The 19,845-nt window shown below is 31.9% G+C and overlaps 1 protein-coding gene across 1 annotated transcript; it reads left to right on the plus strand.

Annotated features, from left to right (window-relative positions):
- The first annotated feature begins 92 nt into the window (after positions 1-92).
- LOC144845268 (GON-4-like protein) lies at positions 93-15,953 on the plus strand. The gene is made up of 24 exons (XM_078702459.1): positions 93-221; positions 884-1,717; positions 2,096-2,230; positions 2,433-2,486; positions 2,749-2,868; positions 3,453-3,791; positions 4,205-4,373; positions 4,569-4,691; positions 5,005-5,045; positions 5,287-5,487; positions 5,859-6,319; positions 6,639-6,789; positions 7,331-7,447; positions 7,619-9,301; positions 9,746-9,796; positions 10,014-10,100; positions 10,331-10,429; positions 10,726-10,869; positions 11,419-11,556; positions 11,913-11,993; positions 12,136-12,276; positions 12,631-13,928; positions 14,301-14,403; positions 15,216-15,953. Exons 2-24 carry the CDS (start codon positions 944-946, stop codon positions 15,336-15,338), a joined length of 6,633 nt encoding a protein of 2,210 aa, XP_078558585.1. The 5' UTR covers positions 93-221; positions 884-943; the 3' UTR covers positions 15,339-15,953.
- The last annotated feature ends 3,892 nt before the right edge of the window (positions 15,954-19,845 follow it).

Below are 19,845 nucleotides of genomic sequence, written 5' to 3' on the forward strand. Positions count from 1 at the left end.
CTTTTTCAGATGATGTCAAAGTTGATTTTTTACCCACGGCCGCATGAGGGCAGCGTATTAAAAACAATTGTCAATTTTTATATTTGTGATTTGGCGCACAAAAACAACGCAGAGTGCAAATTAATGAGTTTATTAATTATGTGTTTAAGACATAAGCTTTAATTTCAAATTGCCTAGCAGATTATGTGTCTGAATATTTAAATTGAATTGAAACTTTGAAGGTATGTAACTAGGCCTAACTAAAAAGGTAGCTAGGCTAGCCTCTACTAGCTAGCCTAAAAACCTGTTTTCCTGCTAGCTGCTGGCGCGCCTGTCTTCTAGCTAGACTATGGCCTAGGCTATCCGGCGGCTATCCTATGTAGGGCCTAGGCCTACTAACTAGGCCTAGATATCTTAATAGTCTAGGCTAATATTATAACTAGACTAGGCGACAATTATCTGGCTAAAAATATGGGTCCTTCGAATTACCTCCCTCTCAGTCAGTGCATCTCGAACCACACTAAACCCCAATGCAATGATGAACCACACTAAACCCTAATGATGAACCACACCGAACTCCAATGATGAACCACACCAAACCCCAATAATAATGAACCACACCAAACCCCAATAATAATGAACCACACCAAACCCCAATAATAATGAACAACACCAAACCCCAATAATAATGAACGCCGAACCGAAAAATAGTGAAAAAAAATATATGAATATGATGTTTAATAATCGCATCCACATTATATTTTACATCATCAATGTAAAACACATTGCAATAAAGACATTGATGCATTTTACAAATTCACTAGTCGCCTGAACGGTCTTCCGTATCATTAAAAATCAATAATTATCTGAATTCGATAACTTATATATTTTTTTTATATTTCAGTCAATGCGAAAGATTGATATAAATTATCATAGTATGAGTGAGGTAGACTCGGAATAATTGATGGCAGGAGTGAAACCACCTGATTCAAGGGAGGAAAACCCGAGTGAAGATAGAAATTGTCCTCAAAATAAAACAACCATGAATTTTTGTTCAAAAGACACCAGTAATAATGCCCAGGAAACAACTGAAAAAGAAACATATTCTGAAGATAAAATCATGAATAAACAAGTAATGAAAGAGAGTTTTTCAGCAGAAGAAGAACAAGATACAGACATTGCCATGTGTTCTAAATCAGTTTCTTTAAGAACGCCACCACTTGATGATAAAACGATTGAGAAAGACGATGAAAATCAATTAAAAATCGTTAATTTCGCTTCAGATAACAGTGATGATGATTATGTAAGTGATGAAGATTCATCACCAAAAAATGAATCGCCAGTGAAGTCAACTGGCAAAGCCAAACTTCCCTGTAAAAGAAAGAAAACAACGTACCACCAAAGATCTAAAAAACGAAAGTTTGCTAAAACGGGAAGCTCTTCTGGGCATGATGACAACCTTCAGGGATCAACTTCCAAATCTGGTGACAGATTAAGAAGCATCTCAAAGCATAAGATACCATTTAGGTTTTCTCCTAAAAAGTCGTGCTCTGGTACCCGATTTAAACGAAAGCTTCAGGGGAAAAAGCTCAAGAAGTTAAGATTTAAAAAGAGAAAAGTGGACAATGAATCAAGTGATGAAAGCTGTTTTGGAGTCAATGATGAACTAGAGGAAACGTTAGAGGCTAACGCTACAAAGAATAACCTGACAGCTATTAATGTTAAAAGCATATTGCATGTAAGTTTATATAAGAGGTGGGAGGTGGCCTACTACTATAAACATACTAAACTTTATATATACAGTATTATAAAATGTATGTACATACATTGAATGTATGACTATTACAACGATTACTACTTTTTTTATACAGTCTCAAGACATGACCATGAGTTTTAATACCAAATAAACAGATAATGCTAAATAAAGACTTGAATTTTAAGAATATAAAATGGCTACCATGCTAATCTATAATTTTGACACAAAATAAATTGTTATGTCTCTAAATTGGGAAGATAATCATATTTCAAATTTTGTATTAATATTTTTCATTTTCAAGACCTCTCCAAAAAAAAATCTGTTATCAATAGATATATGTTGTTAAATTTCTATTTACAGCATGTAATAACAAATGAACATGTTCTGGCAATGGTGAGAAATACCATGTTAGAAGAAGAGGAGAAAGAACAGTTAGAAAAAAATGAAGATATTGAAGGAACAGAGAAGATAGAAGAAAGTGAAGAAGCATCATTCGTAAGTACTGTACAGTATATACAGATGTCTATTATTAACTTTTACAGAAGTGTGTCTTATGATTCGTTGACCAACATTGCGAAATCTGAGACCTTCAGGTCTTTAAGTTTATGAGAGATTCATTAAAACTTTTAAATCGCACTGTTTCTTTATTACAATTCTAATTTACTATCATGTACTAATATGTATGAAACTTTTTCAGGAACCAAAAATGACAAGATCAAAGTTAAAAGAAGTTGTTCAACAAGCTAGAAATGTAAGTGTTAATTAGTAGGTCTTGTTTGAAGGTTTGCATGGCGAAATCAAATGTTGATATAAGTTTGCGGAACACCACATATGTTAGTTCTTAAAAGAACTGTTGATTTTCTCAACAGTTCTTTTCAGAACTAACATATGTGGTGTACCGCAAACTTATATCAACATTAGTAGGTCTTACTGTTAATGTTTATTGTGTTGAAATAGGTAATAGAATTGTCCTAAAATCTGTATTTCAACGTTACATTTTTTATAAATTCTAGGCACCATATGTTTGGCCGCTTTCTCCAGTGAAGAACAAGAAAGTTGTTCCACAATTTGCAGAAATTAATTTTGATGAAGATTCTGAGGATGATGAAGATTACAAGCCTGATCCAAATGAGGTACTTTTGAGAATTGTTGAAATGGAATTTTGTAGTATTGAATATATTGCGGTAAGCAACCTTGCATTAGACCTTACAGAGAAGGTAAATTTTGAACCGTCTAAACCTCACCATGCCCTTCTTTCCCTCTATCCAGATAGTCCATCCATATTGTGCATTACTTTCCTCAGTTCAGACCCACAGCCGCAGTCCGCAGCCACAGTGCATTTCCTACCGTAATCAACACACTACTGTTTTCACATACCAAGTTCTTTCTTGTACACATGTGTATTTTACGTATGTCCCATCTGATGAGACAATGATAGCATCTTGCCTAAAGGTATTATGTCACGGACAGGCCTTTAATCCCTCACATCAGGGTTTTCATTTAAGATTTATGATACAGAAGACCTTTACAAAAGCAGGGGAGACCATTCAGTACCCACAATTTAAGGAAGACTCTAGCTTAGGCCTTAGATTTAGAAAATAGCTGAGACCAAAACCAAAATACCTGCGTAAAAATCTCTGCATCTTGCCAAAACTCTCACATGCTTTTGCCATACCGTTCTCAATTTCTAACTTTATAATGTTTTGTTACAACACAGAAAGATGAAAGTGATCATGAAAGTTACCTGTCATCACAAGTGAGTGAGTTTGGGTCACCATCTCCATTTACGCCATTGTCTCAACACAGTTTCCTAGAAAACCAAGAAGAAAGTCCTTTGAAAGACACTTGTATAATAGAAAACACAACAGAAGATGCTGCAGAGCCTCTTGCAGTGCCTCTTCCTCACCTAAATGAGAAGGAGAAGGCGACAACGTCTATGCTGCCACCATCATCGATTCCACAACCAGATAAGATATCTGATGATGACAAGTTTATGAAGTTACTGGATGAGATGGATAAAGAGTTGGATTCAATGAGCCAGAAACCACATGGAACGGTACAAATGTTATTAAATTGTTTTCTTTTAACTAGGCAGAATTGAGTATTAGTCTATAAAATCAGTGTTTTCTAGATAAAATAAATTCTGGTTACTGGAAATAAAGTCATCATACAGAAAGTTTGTATTGGCCTGCTTAGCTTTGGTTTATGAAAAAATTTAAATTTAAGGACCAGTGAATAAAAACAAATGTAGAAGACAAATGTTATATTCAAATATATTGCATTTCAAAATGTAATAGTCTTTTTTTTGTTTTTTTTTCTGTCCTGTGAAACATATCTGTGAATGTAGTTTTCTACACCATAATTTTCCTTTTTTTCCCCTAAAATTGATTGTGAAATTAAGAAGCCTTTAATTTAAGTTGTTTTATTTTACCAAAATAACTTGATTTGATGTTGATTAATTAAAATTAGGATATCATTGCAAAAAGAACCAGATCAAAACTGACGATTGAGAACTCATTAGATGAGATTGAGGCATCGTTTGTGGCACCTGATATTACTGCTGATATGTACGACTCGGATTGTGAGGATAATAAAGAATGGAAAGAGTGGCTGAATGATTTATTTAAAGATAAAAAAGGTTTGTTTACTATTGTATGATGTTTTATGAATCCAATGCAAATCTTTTAAATGTTCAGTGTTATAGTTTTGTAATTCATTCAAGTCACCAACAATAATGTCATTATGTCATTAAGGCTACAGCAATTACCAAAACCATTTCAAAATCATTGTTTTCATTACCAAATACTATATTATTACAATACCATTTCTCTAGAAAATGAGTTAAATGATACGTTTGATGATGAGCAAAATGATCCTGATTTTAACTTTATGGCGGATGAAGAAGAAGTCATTGACACCGAAGAAACGAGAAATGATCGGGCTGTCAGAGTTAGCAGTAAGTATTTCACTTGAATATAAAGTTTTCAAATAGTAATGCCTGATTCAATAAATCCTATATTGGAAATTGTTGCACTAGCCGAGGCCTACTATGAATGTTAGGAATGTTTGAAAAAAAAAAATGAGAGAAGAGTAGATATGACATAGTCTTTATTGTAATTATTAATTATAATGAATCATAATATACTTGTCACCATCTGAAGCAATAGAGCACATCATTTCTCAACAGCATGTTTGGCATTGTTTATGATAATAAAAAAACAAAATGCAGGAATATTATTGTATAACATACTTGCTTTTGTTTTTTACAGAAAAAGAGTTAAATGTTCTCTTGGATGAATTACTGGAAAGTGTAAGTCATTCAAAATATAATCTGAGGGGTTTCTGAATAATACAATTATACCCTTTATAATTTTGTAAGAGAGTTACTGTACCCTGTGTCGGGATTACCACCTACAGTATCTAACAGAACAGTGGTAATCCTTATGCCTAAAGACAATATAAAAATAATATATTTAAATATAGGAAAAATCTATACTTTATTTATTGCCTTAAACTTTCAAACAATATGATATAGCCATTTTTATTGACAGTATGGTGAAGAAAGTAGTTGGACTGACACAGTTGAAGCGCCAAGAGTTGACTACAATCCACCTAGGACACTGGCGGTCATGTTGTCTCAGATGAGAAGTACAGGTACCCTTACCAATAATCCAACATCCAAAGTTCCAGTTAAAGTGATTCCAATTGTAACGCCTAGTGAACGTTTACAACTTCAGCAACAAATGCAACAGGTTTGTATTTTTAGTTTTAAAATCAAGTGTTTGTTCTCATCTCTTTAAAGCAGAAAGAGACACTTTGGAAATTATCATACCAAATGAATTAAACATTTTCAAAGTATTTGTACAAAAATTAATAGCCCAAAACAAAATGGACTGTTTTATATTTTAACTTTATGTTACATAAATATTTATAATGTGAGTTAGTAGTAGATGTGAAGTCAAAGGGTTTATCTATATAATCACAGCTCAGTACATTATAAATATAATCTGTATGAGTGAAAAGTGTTGCACCAACCAAAATGATATATATGGTTCTCAAAATGCATTTAAGAAAGGTGATAAACCTGACAGAGACAATTATGGTTTTTTTATCTCTCAAACAGCATGTGCAGCTTCTGTGTCAGTTAAATTTGCTAGGGCGAGGTGACAATAATTACAACAGAGAAGCTGAACAAGCCAAAATGTTCCTAAATGAACTAGCAATGCTGGGAGGTCTGACTGCAACAGAAGGGTCTGAAGATGAAGGAACATCTAAACAAGCAGGCCAGTCCACATCTGCTTTCGTAGCTTGCAACCTAAAAGGAGCGTTAGAGATTGTGAATAACTGGAGTGAAGGTGATGATGAAACAGACAATGCAGAAACAACACCCTCGAAAAGTATAAAGAAGCAAGTAGACAGTAGTAGTTGTAGCACGGAAAGACATTATAATTCAAAGCATGTTCCAAAACATGCTAAGATCATTCTGATGAGCAGTATTGTGTTTATGTATCCTGAGTTGTTGCCTCATTATGGCTTGCGCTTTCAATCATCCAGCAAGCCCACGTTTGTTGACTCAGAAGACCAGTATGTACTCCTACAATTTTTGATCTATAAAATAGTGATAAATGATACAGTAGTTGGTCTTTCAGTTGCCATCTTGATGTAATGCCAAACCACAAGTAAATCTAGGCCAAATATGGATGTTTTTTAAATGGAAATCCGTAAATATTTATTGACTTAAGTGAAATATTGCACTTATGTCTGATTGATGAACATTCACAGTATTTTAAAGTTTTCCATCATGCATGTCTCTGATTTTGTAGCATGATTTAACTGTTCTAGGAATAACATGGTGCATGTACAGACCTATAACTGCATAATGTTCCTGTTGTTTTTTTTCTAGTTTGATTGTATTAGGTTTGCACCAATTTGACCAGTATTCAACTAAATTTAGACTTATTCAAAAACACATGATTCCAGGAAAAACAGTAAAGCAGATTCAGGCAAGGATAAAGAACTTCAGCACTAAGAAGAAACGTGATAATATCATAAAGGTACAATCAATTTATTTATTTATTTGAAATATTCCGCATATTCCTTTCACATTAATATATTTATTTCCCCCAAAATACATAAAATGACAAAATATATTCATTCATTCATTTATTTCGAATAGTAAATCAATATAAAAATCATACAAAAAAAACAAGAAGAGAAACAATTACACCAGAAAATTAACAATATAAGCAACTTCCACAAAACCAACCTACAATATCCTGAAAAACCAATTGTGGTTTGTGAAAGTATGGTAATTATGGTTTGAATCAGACTATTGCAACTGTCATGAATTCTGTTCTTAAAACTATGTATAGAGTTCCTCCAATATTCATAGAAAGAGAGAACGTTATTCGTAACAAACTTCATGCTTGCGCTATTATATCTAGGCAATTTCAGAAGCGTAACCCGTTATTAAAGCGAACTCTAATTGAGTTCACAGTACCTCCATTGAATATAAAAACAACATACAGGAAGAGAGCAGGCAACTGAGGAACAAGTTCCTATTACCTAAAATACTCATCTCTGATTTTCTTACAGAACTATAGGAAGCATAAGATTATACCACTAAGTTTCAATCCATGTAGACCAGTTTTACCAGGTCAAGAGGTCGCTCCAATATTCCAATTTCAAGATCAGTTACCTGATTGGATGAAAGTAAGAATTTCTACCATTCATTGCTAAATTGATTTAGATTTGATTGGAGTATGTATTATTTACATTTAACTGAAAGAGTAGGAACTATAAACTTCATATGAAATGCTATGAATTGCACATGTATTTGAAATAATTTCATTGAAATAATTTTGTTAATGCTTTTTTGATTAGAATTTAAAAATGAGCAGTTTGATAAAATTGGAACGAGATGCAGAAAAAGAAAGAAAAACGGAAGAAAGAACAAGAAAAGCTGTACTTGCTTCTGTCAATGAATCTACTGTTGAAAAAATAGAAATATGTAAATTAAAGAAGAAAAGTAAGAATGTGAACACTTTATTACCAACAAGTTGTCCAGTTGCTCTTGTACAGACCGTTAATGGACAACAAATTATCCAGTTTTTACCAAACAATCCTGTAACTTTACCAACCGTAATCAATGTATTACCGCAACCTACGGTTTTTGGTAGCACACAAAGTGTGACTGTTGGTCAAATACCACAACCAGTAACAGTGGTTCCCAGAGTTTGTGTGCCAACATCTAACATTTCTGTAAAAAATAGTAGTACAATGCAAACAAATATAGTAACTGTGAAACCAGTAATTGAGAAGACTAGTACAAATGTTGTATCAAGCCAACTGGTAACTGCAACATCTAGTCCAGCATTATCAAGTGTAACCACACCGGTGACAACCACTTCCATTGTGACCCTCCAAACACATCTACCTTCTCAAAGAACTAATCCTGTAATTACTACTCCTATATGTTCACAACCTACAGTTATAATGATTCCACAAAGCACACCACAGAGAAATTTTGTTTTAGTTAAAGACAATTCATTAAATACTGATACAAATAAAACTGATGGGTCAGTCAACAAAGCTAGTTCTTCCAATATGTCAATTGTTCCATCCAAATCGGAAATTATTCAGCTGAGTCCGGGAAAGCATGGGCAGGTAATTAAATTTGGAGGAAGACAGTCTTTGGCCAAGGATGCTAATAAGAAATCAGATACCAATATTGTACCGTCTTGTCTTAATAAAGGTACTGCTGGAGGAATATCAGCACTCAAAGGATTTCAAATTCATCAAAATAATACAGATTTAACAAAAGCAAAGCAAGAGAAGAAACCAGAGAAAAGGAATACTTCTTCACAAGCCATCACGGCATCTGAAGATTTAGTTTCTGCTATTCAAACGTCAGAAGATGGCCAATGTTCTCCATCTCAGTCATTTCATCAGATGGCAACTGACAAACATTCTCACCCTGTTGATGTCACAGATTGTCAAGTAGAAATTAAAAATAACCATAGTACCATAGGCACATCTTGTAAAAGTGACCATTCTGAAGGATCTTCAGATATGTTGTCAATAAAACCTGTTGTTGATTCTGATGAGAACATACAAAAGCAAGTGAAACCAAATCCAGATGTTAGTATTGACTCTGGAATACCCATTGAAGATGAATCAACCATCAACGAAGATTATGAAGAGGATGACATTGATGTTGAAGGTGTGACTGCTGATGATGAAGATCAAGCTGAAGATGATAAAGAAACAGAACTTGATGAAGATGATTTTGAGCTGGATGTTGTCAATGCTTCTGATTCAAAGTCATATAAAGAACTAATAACAGATGAGATGACTAGTCCAGAGAAATCTCTAGATCCAGGTAACATTGATGACAACAGTCCTGATGAAGGGACTTCTACAGATGCAGTCTCAGGTTTGATGTCTGAAGAACAGATAAAGGCATCAAGAAAGGTAGCTGCAAAGAGGTTAAAGAGCAGACTTCGCAAAGAAATGGAATCAACTGTTGTTCTGCTCGATCCAGAAATTGTAAAAAATGATCCTAAGGTATATACAAAATACATTTTAATGAAATGATACGCTAGTAAACAAATATTGAATGAGGAGAAATTATTATGAATTGAAAGATTGACTGTTCTGTTGAATATAATGTTGTATAGAACAATCTTCCAATGAATGGAAATATTCTCTCTAATTCAATGAATTCAAGACATTAAATATTTGAAGTGAATTTGATTATTCCACACAAAACCTGCTGATTCCATCCTAATTGTATGTCAAATGATAGGCCATGGCAACAAGTATGGCAATCCACTGTTTAACATAACGTATTGCTTAAATCTGTTATAGTTATAGGGAATAGATATTAATTATTTTTACAAAAGATGACTAAGTACAGTAGTTCGTTGACTGCTTGAATATTGATTTGTGCTTAGTAAGTTGATTGCATGATGATAATGTTACATTACTTCCATTTTTTTTTTTTTTCAGAAAGCTGAGCGAGATGATTTGTTTGCAACATCGTATCTGAGCCGAGTTGAGGTATTGATTTAAATGCCATATCAAAACATAATTTTCTTTTTTTTAAATGCATTGAAATATTAAAGCAAATGTATTCATGTCTTTAAGAAAATATGATTCCACATTCAATATAAAAATCTTGTTGCAGAAGATGGTTAATTTTAATTTTCTACAAACTACAATACTGTATATGAAGACCAACATAAATTTTCTGTTTCACTAACATTATTTTCTACAGAACACCTATAAAGACCATCCTATTAAATATATTGAATTTTTAAATGTTTTGGCTGAGATTGAGTCAAATGAACAACATATAGCACATGTAAGTACCATAAAACCTTTTTTTTTAAATTATTTTTTTTCTTATGTTGTTTGGTTACGCTTTAATCTTTTGTTTGAGCATTGAGTTGGTTAGCACAAGTCTTTTTTTTTGGTTTCTTTTTTTCAAGTGCTTTTAGTCTAAAGCTCTGTCTACAATATCAAACTAGTTTGACAAAAAAGTGTGATATACCCAATTATGGTTGTAATATGTAATTGTTATTTATTTTTAAGTGTTATGAAAAGCTAAAGAATGTATTGCATGGACATGATGAATTAATTGAAGACTTCACTGCCTTTCTTGATCCAACCCAAGCAATGAAGTGTGGTGTGGTAAGTAAGGATTATTAAGTAATCACCTACAGTACTGCAAGACTTTAATATGATGAAGAGAGCCATGATCAAGGTTCTAAAAATACATGAAAGCTGTACAATGTTTTATATGCAGATGTTTGTGAATTTTATGTTGTTCAATGTTTTGTCGAAATGATAGAGCAGGGAGTTGTAGTTTACTGATTATTTTACTACACTTAAACATGTTTGTTATCAAATGACTTTGAATATAAAAAAAACCCGGTAATTATATGTAAAAAATCACATTTTTTATGCTAATTTTGTTTTCTGTTAAGCTAATGTCGTACTTGGAGTTTTCCAAAGCCAAGCTTTTTCTTCGTGAAGTAGAGGTACATTTTCAGAAGCAGCCTGGCCACTTCCAGAAGATTTTGAAAGCTATTGTTACATGGGGGGATACAGAGAACAGAACATACCAACAGGTCAATAATAAAACACATTTTTATTTTAAATCTGTAAAAAAAAACCTAAAAACATTTTTTTTTAAATTTACTTGAGTTGCATAAGAGATTTACATTGATGGGTATAAGTGGAAGGTGATTTCAACCCAATGGTGCTTGGCAGATTTCAGAATGAATAAAAAAAGAAGAGCAGCCATTTCAGAGAGAAGACCTTTTTGTGAATGATATTAAATGAAGATTGGTAGAGTAGATATTTTGTAGATGATACACTGTTCAATTTTAAGCCAGTGAAGAACAGATTATTCAAGTGATACTTTTATTTCATCTTGTCTTTATATAGCTGGTTCTGCTACCTAAGGCCAATGTCATTTACACCAGTTGTAAAATTAACTGTATCTCAGTTTAGTGATGAACAATGACTTTTATTTTACATGCAAATGTGTCCTCTAACATGCTTCTGTTATTTACAAATTGACTAATGACATCCCACCCTTTGTTTAATTGTTAAAAGGTACGAAAACAAACATATACTGTAATGTTAAGCATATATACTTTAATTTGTTTTTCTAGTTAAAAGATTTGCTGTTGCCATTACTAAAGGGTCAGCCTCACTTGGAGCAAGAGTTAAGTAGTCTATTTCCATATGATAAACCAGCAGAGACATTGATGCCTGATTTCGAGATGGCAGAATGGAGTGAAGACAAAGAGGTATGTTAATTTTAATTGCAAGTATATAGTGTATATATTATGCAAAATAATTCGGAGATAGGCAGACACAATGCAAATATTTTGTGAAAATAACCTTCTCGAATACAAACCATAGTTTTCCAAGATAGTTCATGAAACATGATGGCAACAACCCTTATATTTGTTCCATTCTCTTTTAGTAGTAATGCAATATTTCTATTTTGTCAGTTGTCACTAGATTTCACAGGCAATGTGCCTCATTTTTTCGAACCATAAATACTGTAATTCTACTTGTACTTTAACTATATTCTAGTTGCATGTGTTATCAGTAGACTATAAATAAATTTAGATTTATTTTATGATATTTACATTTAAAGTTTGATGGATTTGAGGAGGTTGAATTACCTGACAGTGAAGATGAGGAGAAGCACCTTAAAGGCAAAATACATCCAGGAAAGGTCAGTTGACTAATTGTCTTTCACGTATAATAGAATAATTGCTTTTTGATAATTTGATAAATCCTGTAATTGATATTTCATTTACTGTTAGATATTTGCAAAACAAATTAAACTTATTAATTTAGTCAAACTACTTTTACAGGTTGATACCGTTGACCCTTGGCAAACACTGAATGCGGAGCTTCAGTATGGAACCAAAAGATGTCGTTGTAGTTGTCATGATCGCTCATTGGATACAAGAGTTCAGAAAAAAACAAGGCACTGCGCATATTGTGCTGCAAAGGTTAATATATTGTTTAGTGTGCTTATTTCCAAAGACACAGTAGGCCATTCATTGTACCTTGGTTTTAAAACAATTTTTTAAGTTGACCCCCTTTCGATCCCGTAGATGTCAAACCTATTCTTTTGTCATTGTTAGTTTTTCAATAAACATTTATAATGATAATGTACAGTTGTATAGTGACATTTCAACAATCAATGTTTATGGCGCTGTAAAATGTGGGCAAAAAAGATTCCATCTTTCCAATACAACATTCAACAATTTAATAAAGCTCCTTACATCAAAAATATATGTAATTATATAACAATATAAAACAATTCAGTATACAAATCATTATAACATTATTATTGGCTTCAGGTATCAAGAGCAGAATTGACTAGCTCTTTCCGAGGTATTGCATCTGTCAGACGTCGTGCATCAACGAGCACCAGAATAAAAGTCTCAAAATCCCAGAAAGAAAGTGGACACATTGAAGTAAATGACAATGATGAAGATCATGATGACGGAACCCCATACAGTGCTGCTGTAAGCAACTTATCCGAGATGTGTAGCAATCTAGCAGACTATCTCAATGAAAATGCATGTGGAGAGAGTGAAGAGATGGAAGAAGATGCTGTGGAAACAGAAGAGGAAGATATCGAAGAGATGGAGATGGATGATGATGAAGCTGATGAAGAGGTACAGAAGTTGATTGGTGATGGCCTTGTTGTAGAGGATGATCCAGAGTTGATAACTGGTGCTGATACAACATCCAGTAACTCACCAGATGCTGAGATGTCAAGTCAAGAAAGTAAAGGAAGTAGTGAATCTGAAGACAGTAACATTGGATCTCCTGAGTACAAAAGTCCTTTATCAAATTCTTTCGAAGTTCAGGATAACGATAGAAGTGAAGATAATTCACCAATTGGATATTCTTCAGAAGACAATAGAACAGAATCCATAGATAACACATTTAATGCCCAAGACACACAAGAAAGACATTTTGAACAAATTGGTAACATTGTTGGTAGTAATAATTTTCCTTTAGAAATGAATACAAAGCTTATATCAATTAATGAACCTTGTAAAAATCTTCCTACTGTTGAAAAGATATGCATGGAATCTAGTAGTTCGACTGACACTGAAGGAGAAAGTAGATATTCAGACCAAAATTCAAGGACTGATAGTATGCATTGTTTATCATCAAATGAAGCTTCGTTGAACCCTGATAGTAGGAATAGCAATGTTGTAAGCAATTATAGTAATAATGATTCTTCTATTGCTAAAGATGCTACAGAACAGATTAAGCAACCCGATTCATTTCAGGAGGATGACCAGCATGATAGATTAAAAGAGACACCAACCAAGGAGTTAGTTCAAAAGAAGGATGAAGAACTACAAATCTGTGATATGAAATCTTCAGGTGCCAAAGAATTGAGAAGATCAACAGAACAGAGCATAGAAAAAGACAATAATGCATCAAAATGTTTGCAAGAAGATAAAGACTTTAATAAAGCTGAAACAAGTTGTTTACAGGATCATAAAGACACCAGTTGCTCAATAATAGAAACAACTGGACAAAACAGTATGCCTCACGATAGTAAATCAAAGAGCAAGATATCTGCCGATAATGTTACACAGAAAATAGATGGCAGTATCGTTGTCTCCTGGACAAGGTATTTACTCAACATTTCATTGTTTATCTTCATTGTGTTAAATACTTATATAAATAAACTTCATCAGATAATAATATATATATATACACAGACAGACAACAAATAATTATTTAATTGTAGAATAACAACTTGTGTAGTACTTTTTTTGATCATATACTACTATTTTGATATTACTGGTAGACGATTTAGCCTGAAGATACTATAGTCCGGAAGAGTTATTTATACCGATACTAGTGTTGATCCCTAGACTGCCCTCATTAATATTTCTATTCTAATATAAAGCAAGAAGAGTTTTTTTTAGTTTTAGCTCTCTAAAATAATATTGTCCATCCTAAGATAATAATAATAATGTTTTATAATATTAAATTTCAGAGATGAAGATCGATTACTGTTGCAGACCTGCCAGACAATAGACAATAACAAAATGGCCTTTGATCAGGTATCTGAAATATTGGGCAACAAAAGCCTTCCTGAGGTATTTTTTTTTCTCTCTTTACAATAATGTTTATGTTTTTTTAGTACTGTTTAATAATCTTAAGTAAGGTTGAATCTCATGTCTCTATGTGCAATCAAACATTGTATGATGTAGGCTTGCCTTTTCTTTATTATCTATGAACTGCCACATACAAAAATCAATAATAATAAATTAAATATTTTTAAGTGCTCTTTTTAATAGCATTGTTAATAATGTTTTATAACATGCACAGACGGTGCTCATGGTATTATCTGTATGTCAAAACATTATATTATCAATAATATAATGTTTATAATATGATCTTTTATCGTGACAGTTAAGTTTTCCAGAAATTAAGTTAAACTTACCTAATCTCAATATTGTAATGAATGTTAGAATAATAATGTTAATGACATAATAACTGACCCTTTTTAAAATTAGCGCCCTCCATGGTTGATTGTGTTTAATGTAGTGTCCTCTATGGTTGGGTCACGCTTGTATAAAGTCCCCATATATTTAATATTTTCTAGTTTGATTTGAATTTAATTGGAAAATCATTATAAAAAATACATACAAAATGATAAAACATTAACCTCAGACATTACAAATAAATACATTTATAAAAGATTTTCCTGGAAAGCCTCAACATATTTAAAATGTATTAAACAGTTTAAAACATTCTTGTATCCAGAAAGATAGGCCTAATTTAATTAGTTAATTACAACTTAATTTGGTGTTGTATATCATTTGTATTTGTTTACGATTAAGTTGTGTAATTTCTTGTAAACATTTAAATTAAAATCAATGGAATGGTCTAATTTATGTTTTGTTAGGTTGAGGAGCGGTTCAACACTTTGATGACATTGTTTACTAAACGTCCAAAGTCTGATGGTGAAGACAGCGTGGATAGGTCTGATGACAGTGAACGTAGCAGTACAAGTGACGTTGATGAATAAACACACTGAAACTTGCATTTGCACTCACATGAAGTGTATAATTAAATATCTGACACTATTCTTCCTTGAAATGCATAAATAATTAGTATTTTACTCAACTGGGAAATAACATTATCATCATCGTTACTGGTTAAACACACGTTTGTTCTAGTTGATTTAAAACAATTGTTTTTGTTGTCTTTTGATTTTTATTAATCAATGTTAATGATGATTTTTCCAGGTATATGTGAAATTGTTTTTAAATTATGTGTCTAGATCTTGATAAATAAGCATGTAAATATGTAACATAGGAAAGTATAGTATGTGGATTATCTTGGACAAATTTGTTTTATAATGTATGGTATTGTCTAAACTGCAATTTTCAATTTGTAATTATTAAATTGTTTGAATTTTTTTTTATTTTTCAGAACAGCTAGGTCTACTTTATTATTACATGTTTTATTATTCAATAGTGGATCATTAATGATTTTGACATTCATCACTAAATAAAAAGTTGAAATAATTGTCAAGTATAGTATTGATTGATACATTATTGAATAGTTATTGGAATTGTTTACTAGTAACCAGATACGTCACATGGCCGACGTGATCTTGTGTAAATTGCAACAAAAAAGAATGTTATAAACATTTGAATCCAAACCGAATTTTTGTTTTCGTAGGGGTGTCTGTTTTTTCATTCATTATGATTTTTACATTTATACATCTAATCTAATCCATCATAATTACAGTATTCGGTTTGTAACATGCTACAAAGCATAACCAAACTATTTGCCGTATGGGAATGTAGAAAACATGTATGTACCAATATAACATACATTTATACATACACCTTATACTAATTCATATATATAATCACATATCTTTTCTTCATTGTTAACTTAATCATAAAATTATTATTTAAGTTTTGCTTTATTTGTCTGTTGATAACGTGCCCACATCACAACTATTATTGTAATTCGACAAGTGATCTTTCTGATAGAAGATAATTTAACCCATTTAATTTAAAAAAAACAAAAACGCACAAATGCACGTGTACATCGTATACAATTCACATTATTATATTCTTTAAGCTTCGGTAATTTCCTACCATCTTCAGTGAGAAATAGAATAATTTGATAGTTTCTTCTATTTAATAAAAATTGCACCTGCAGGTATAAGTTATTATTAAAACGAAATAATATTAAACACAAAAACATATTCAACTAACCAAAACAATGGAAAGTAGTTATGATGTAAGAGAGTTAAGTACTGTATAACGTGTTTGTGGAGAGAGATGGCTACCTTTTCCCAATTTTTTTTAGAAAGTTATATTTATTCTCATCTCTGGGATTACTATACCGTAGGCCTAATAATACTGTAACAGTAGTACTGTACCATAATGATTATTGTAAGTTAGACTAAGCACAGTGCCATATGTCGAGCAAGGTTATGAATGTGAGCAGGTTCTGTATACTTTCTACGGCGTAGATATGAGGTTAAATCGAGGGTTCCACTTGGACGAAACCCAAATAAAAGCAATTTGACCAATCACGACGCAATGGATCGTCTCAACTGTCGCTTGTGATTGGTCTCTCTCACTTGACTTGTACCTACGTCATTGCGTTGTGTACAAGTAGTAACCAAGCTTAAGCTGTTTGATTTAAAGTATAGTCAATATAAATACTAAACGGAGACGTGGGAGAACAATTGAAATGATGTACCATTACATCATTATATATGACGGTTTTGTAGAGTTGTCAAGGTATTATTACAAAATTCAAAAATCGATTCAGCGAGCCATTGTTCTCAAGCCATTGTACTTATTCATTCGTTCCACTTTCTATTTTATGGTGTTAAATTTAACTATACTAGTTTCGTAGAACCAAAATGCTGGATGTAGTTATTAATTCTTGTCTCATAAAATACTCTTAGTCTGATTAAACGTTGGTTTACAACAATGATGAAACTCTATACAAATACTTTTAAAGGAAGCGTAAATCGTCGCCATTGTTTCAATACCTTTTATCTCAAATTTGTGCTGGCATTGTACCAATATATTGTCAGATGTATCTATATATAAATTATGCTAAAACGTCTTCCATCTTTGGCCAAAACGGCCCAATTTGTCGCGGAATAATGTATTAATTATACCAATTAGGATGGTATTTATTTTAATAAACGCCAGGAACACCTCCCCAATAAAACATCACGTAAAATAATAATCGCCCATCCACATTTATACACACAATATTGTATTATTTTATAACACAATTATACTATTTGTAGTAGATTTCATCGGACTGTTATCTACAATTTAAAAGCATTTGTTATTCTTTTTACCACTTTGTATATCTACTAAAGGATTTTATTTATAAATGTTACCATATTATTAAAACTAAAAAAAATAAACGTATCCCTCGAATAAGCACCTCCCTCAAATTAACTCCGCCTCCCCACCTTCATCCTATAAGGGCCCTACCAAACAATAAACACTATACGTTAAAATGCTATTAATCATCTAAGACACTGTGAAACAGGTTAGTAGTAGATTTACGAATATCAAGCATTCAATAATGGTAACCGACCGAAAACATCCAGGCCAGAACGTCCTTCAAAAACCTTTTTAGCCAAGTCATCATTCCGAGAACCATCGTTTTCAAAGCGAGCTCACCCTCTAGTCGTACAAACCATGGTTGTGATTTGGTTCCAGTTGCCAATTAGAAAGCAGCCAGTTTTTTTTCTGACTACGTATATTTTACACACGAGTAAAAATGTTATATCTTTGATACGAGGTTTTAAATGCTGTATATCACAAGAACTACAACCAAAGTAATTAAATTAATAGCAAAACCTTGTATGTCATTTTTTTGTGAAAATAAATACAAATAAATATTTAAAATCAGGTATGAGATTGTGAATTAAAGTTATTTTTTAGTTTTTAGTTCAATAGATTTATCATATCCTTTTTAAATGTGTTAAAAGGTGTGTATAAACAAAAATACCCCCAAAACAATGTTCACTTAAGCAAGTTAAGATGATGTTTTTGATAAATTTTATCCCAGTTTTTATCTGGATGTCAAATTAATTGTAATTCATTTTTGTATATTTTTATAAATAATATGTATTTGATGCATATCAGTTTATTGAGTGAAAGTGAATATTTATTCGGTTTAGTTTCAACTCATTTATGTTGATATATAGAGGTTATGTAATACCTAGGTTTTGAAATCGTGCGACTGTAATTATTTGTCCAGGATATGTCAAGATCCGTCGTCGGTGATTAAAACACAAATCTTGATCCTGATTTTGACCTTTATACTTTACTAGCATTTAATAACTAGCTGAATAATTCATTCTTGTTACTGTACTACGGTAATCGATCAAAATTTGTTTTATTTAATAAATAATCAAATACTAGTATTGGAAAACAGTTAATAAATCTCAAACATGGCAAATATGACTGCCATTTCTGAAGAACACGAATGATCAACATTTAGATTTGTTTGTATCTTGTTTCCATAGTAATGCCAATTACAAATGTCCGTTGATGAGAGCTCTGGATGGTTGTTATCATAAAAGTAATATGGATAGTGTGGGCTACGGTATCAAGTATCAGTTTATTATTCGTGTATCGATATTGGATACACATAATATTTACATTACATATACGTATTATACGAATGCATGCATTGAACAAATGAGCAAGTCTCGTAAAGGATACTTTATTATACAATATAAGTATAACAAAACTATGAGAAACACGCGCCAAAGTGTTGTTAAATGAATTATTAACATAATGCAATCGTCACGAAATCACATTTTTATTAAGTTGGCGGAACTATACAAAAAGATGAAAGGATTTCCTAACAACAAGCTTGCTATATTTCATTACAATCTTGCGAATATTTAATTAATTTTCCATCTTTTTAATAAATAGTGAATTATTAACATAATGTAATCGTCACGAAATGGAGTTTTACTAAGTTGGCGGAACTATACAAAAAGATGAAAAGATTTCCTAGTTTTCTAACAACAAGCTTGCTATATTTCATTACAATCTTGCGAATATTAAAAAAATCTAAATTTTATTTTAAATAATTAATTTTCCATCTTTTTTATAAATAATTTGTGTTTTAAAGAATTCGTTCTAAAAAAAAATGATTACATTAAATAATCAAACTAAAGAAAAATCACGATTGCCACTAAAATAAATGTTGAAGGGATACCAATAAAACGGTCCCTTATGCTTTATAATTGTGTAAACTTGTATTTTTGCGACGTTGAAAAATAAAAAAAAAATAAGTTAATTGAATTAACAATACGTAAGAAAAACAAAGCCTCGCTATGAAATGACTATATGTATAGTTAATGGTATCTGTATAGAGATCACGTGGCCAGTGTCCAGAAAAAAAAATAATAAAGTATTTCCAGAGTGTGTATGTCTATGCTATCAATTTGAATTTCTAATTTATATTTGGACAAACTATGAATTAATTATGTTGTAAAACGTGGTGTCACATAATGCCAT

This window comes from Antedon bifida, chromosome 6 (assembly GCF_963402885.1).
Source record: "Antedon bifida chromosome 6, ecAntBifi1.1, whole genome shotgun sequence".
In the NCBI taxonomy this organism is placed as follows: domain Eukaryota; kingdom Metazoa; phylum Echinodermata; class Crinoidea; order Comatulida; family Antedonidae; genus Antedon; species Antedon bifida.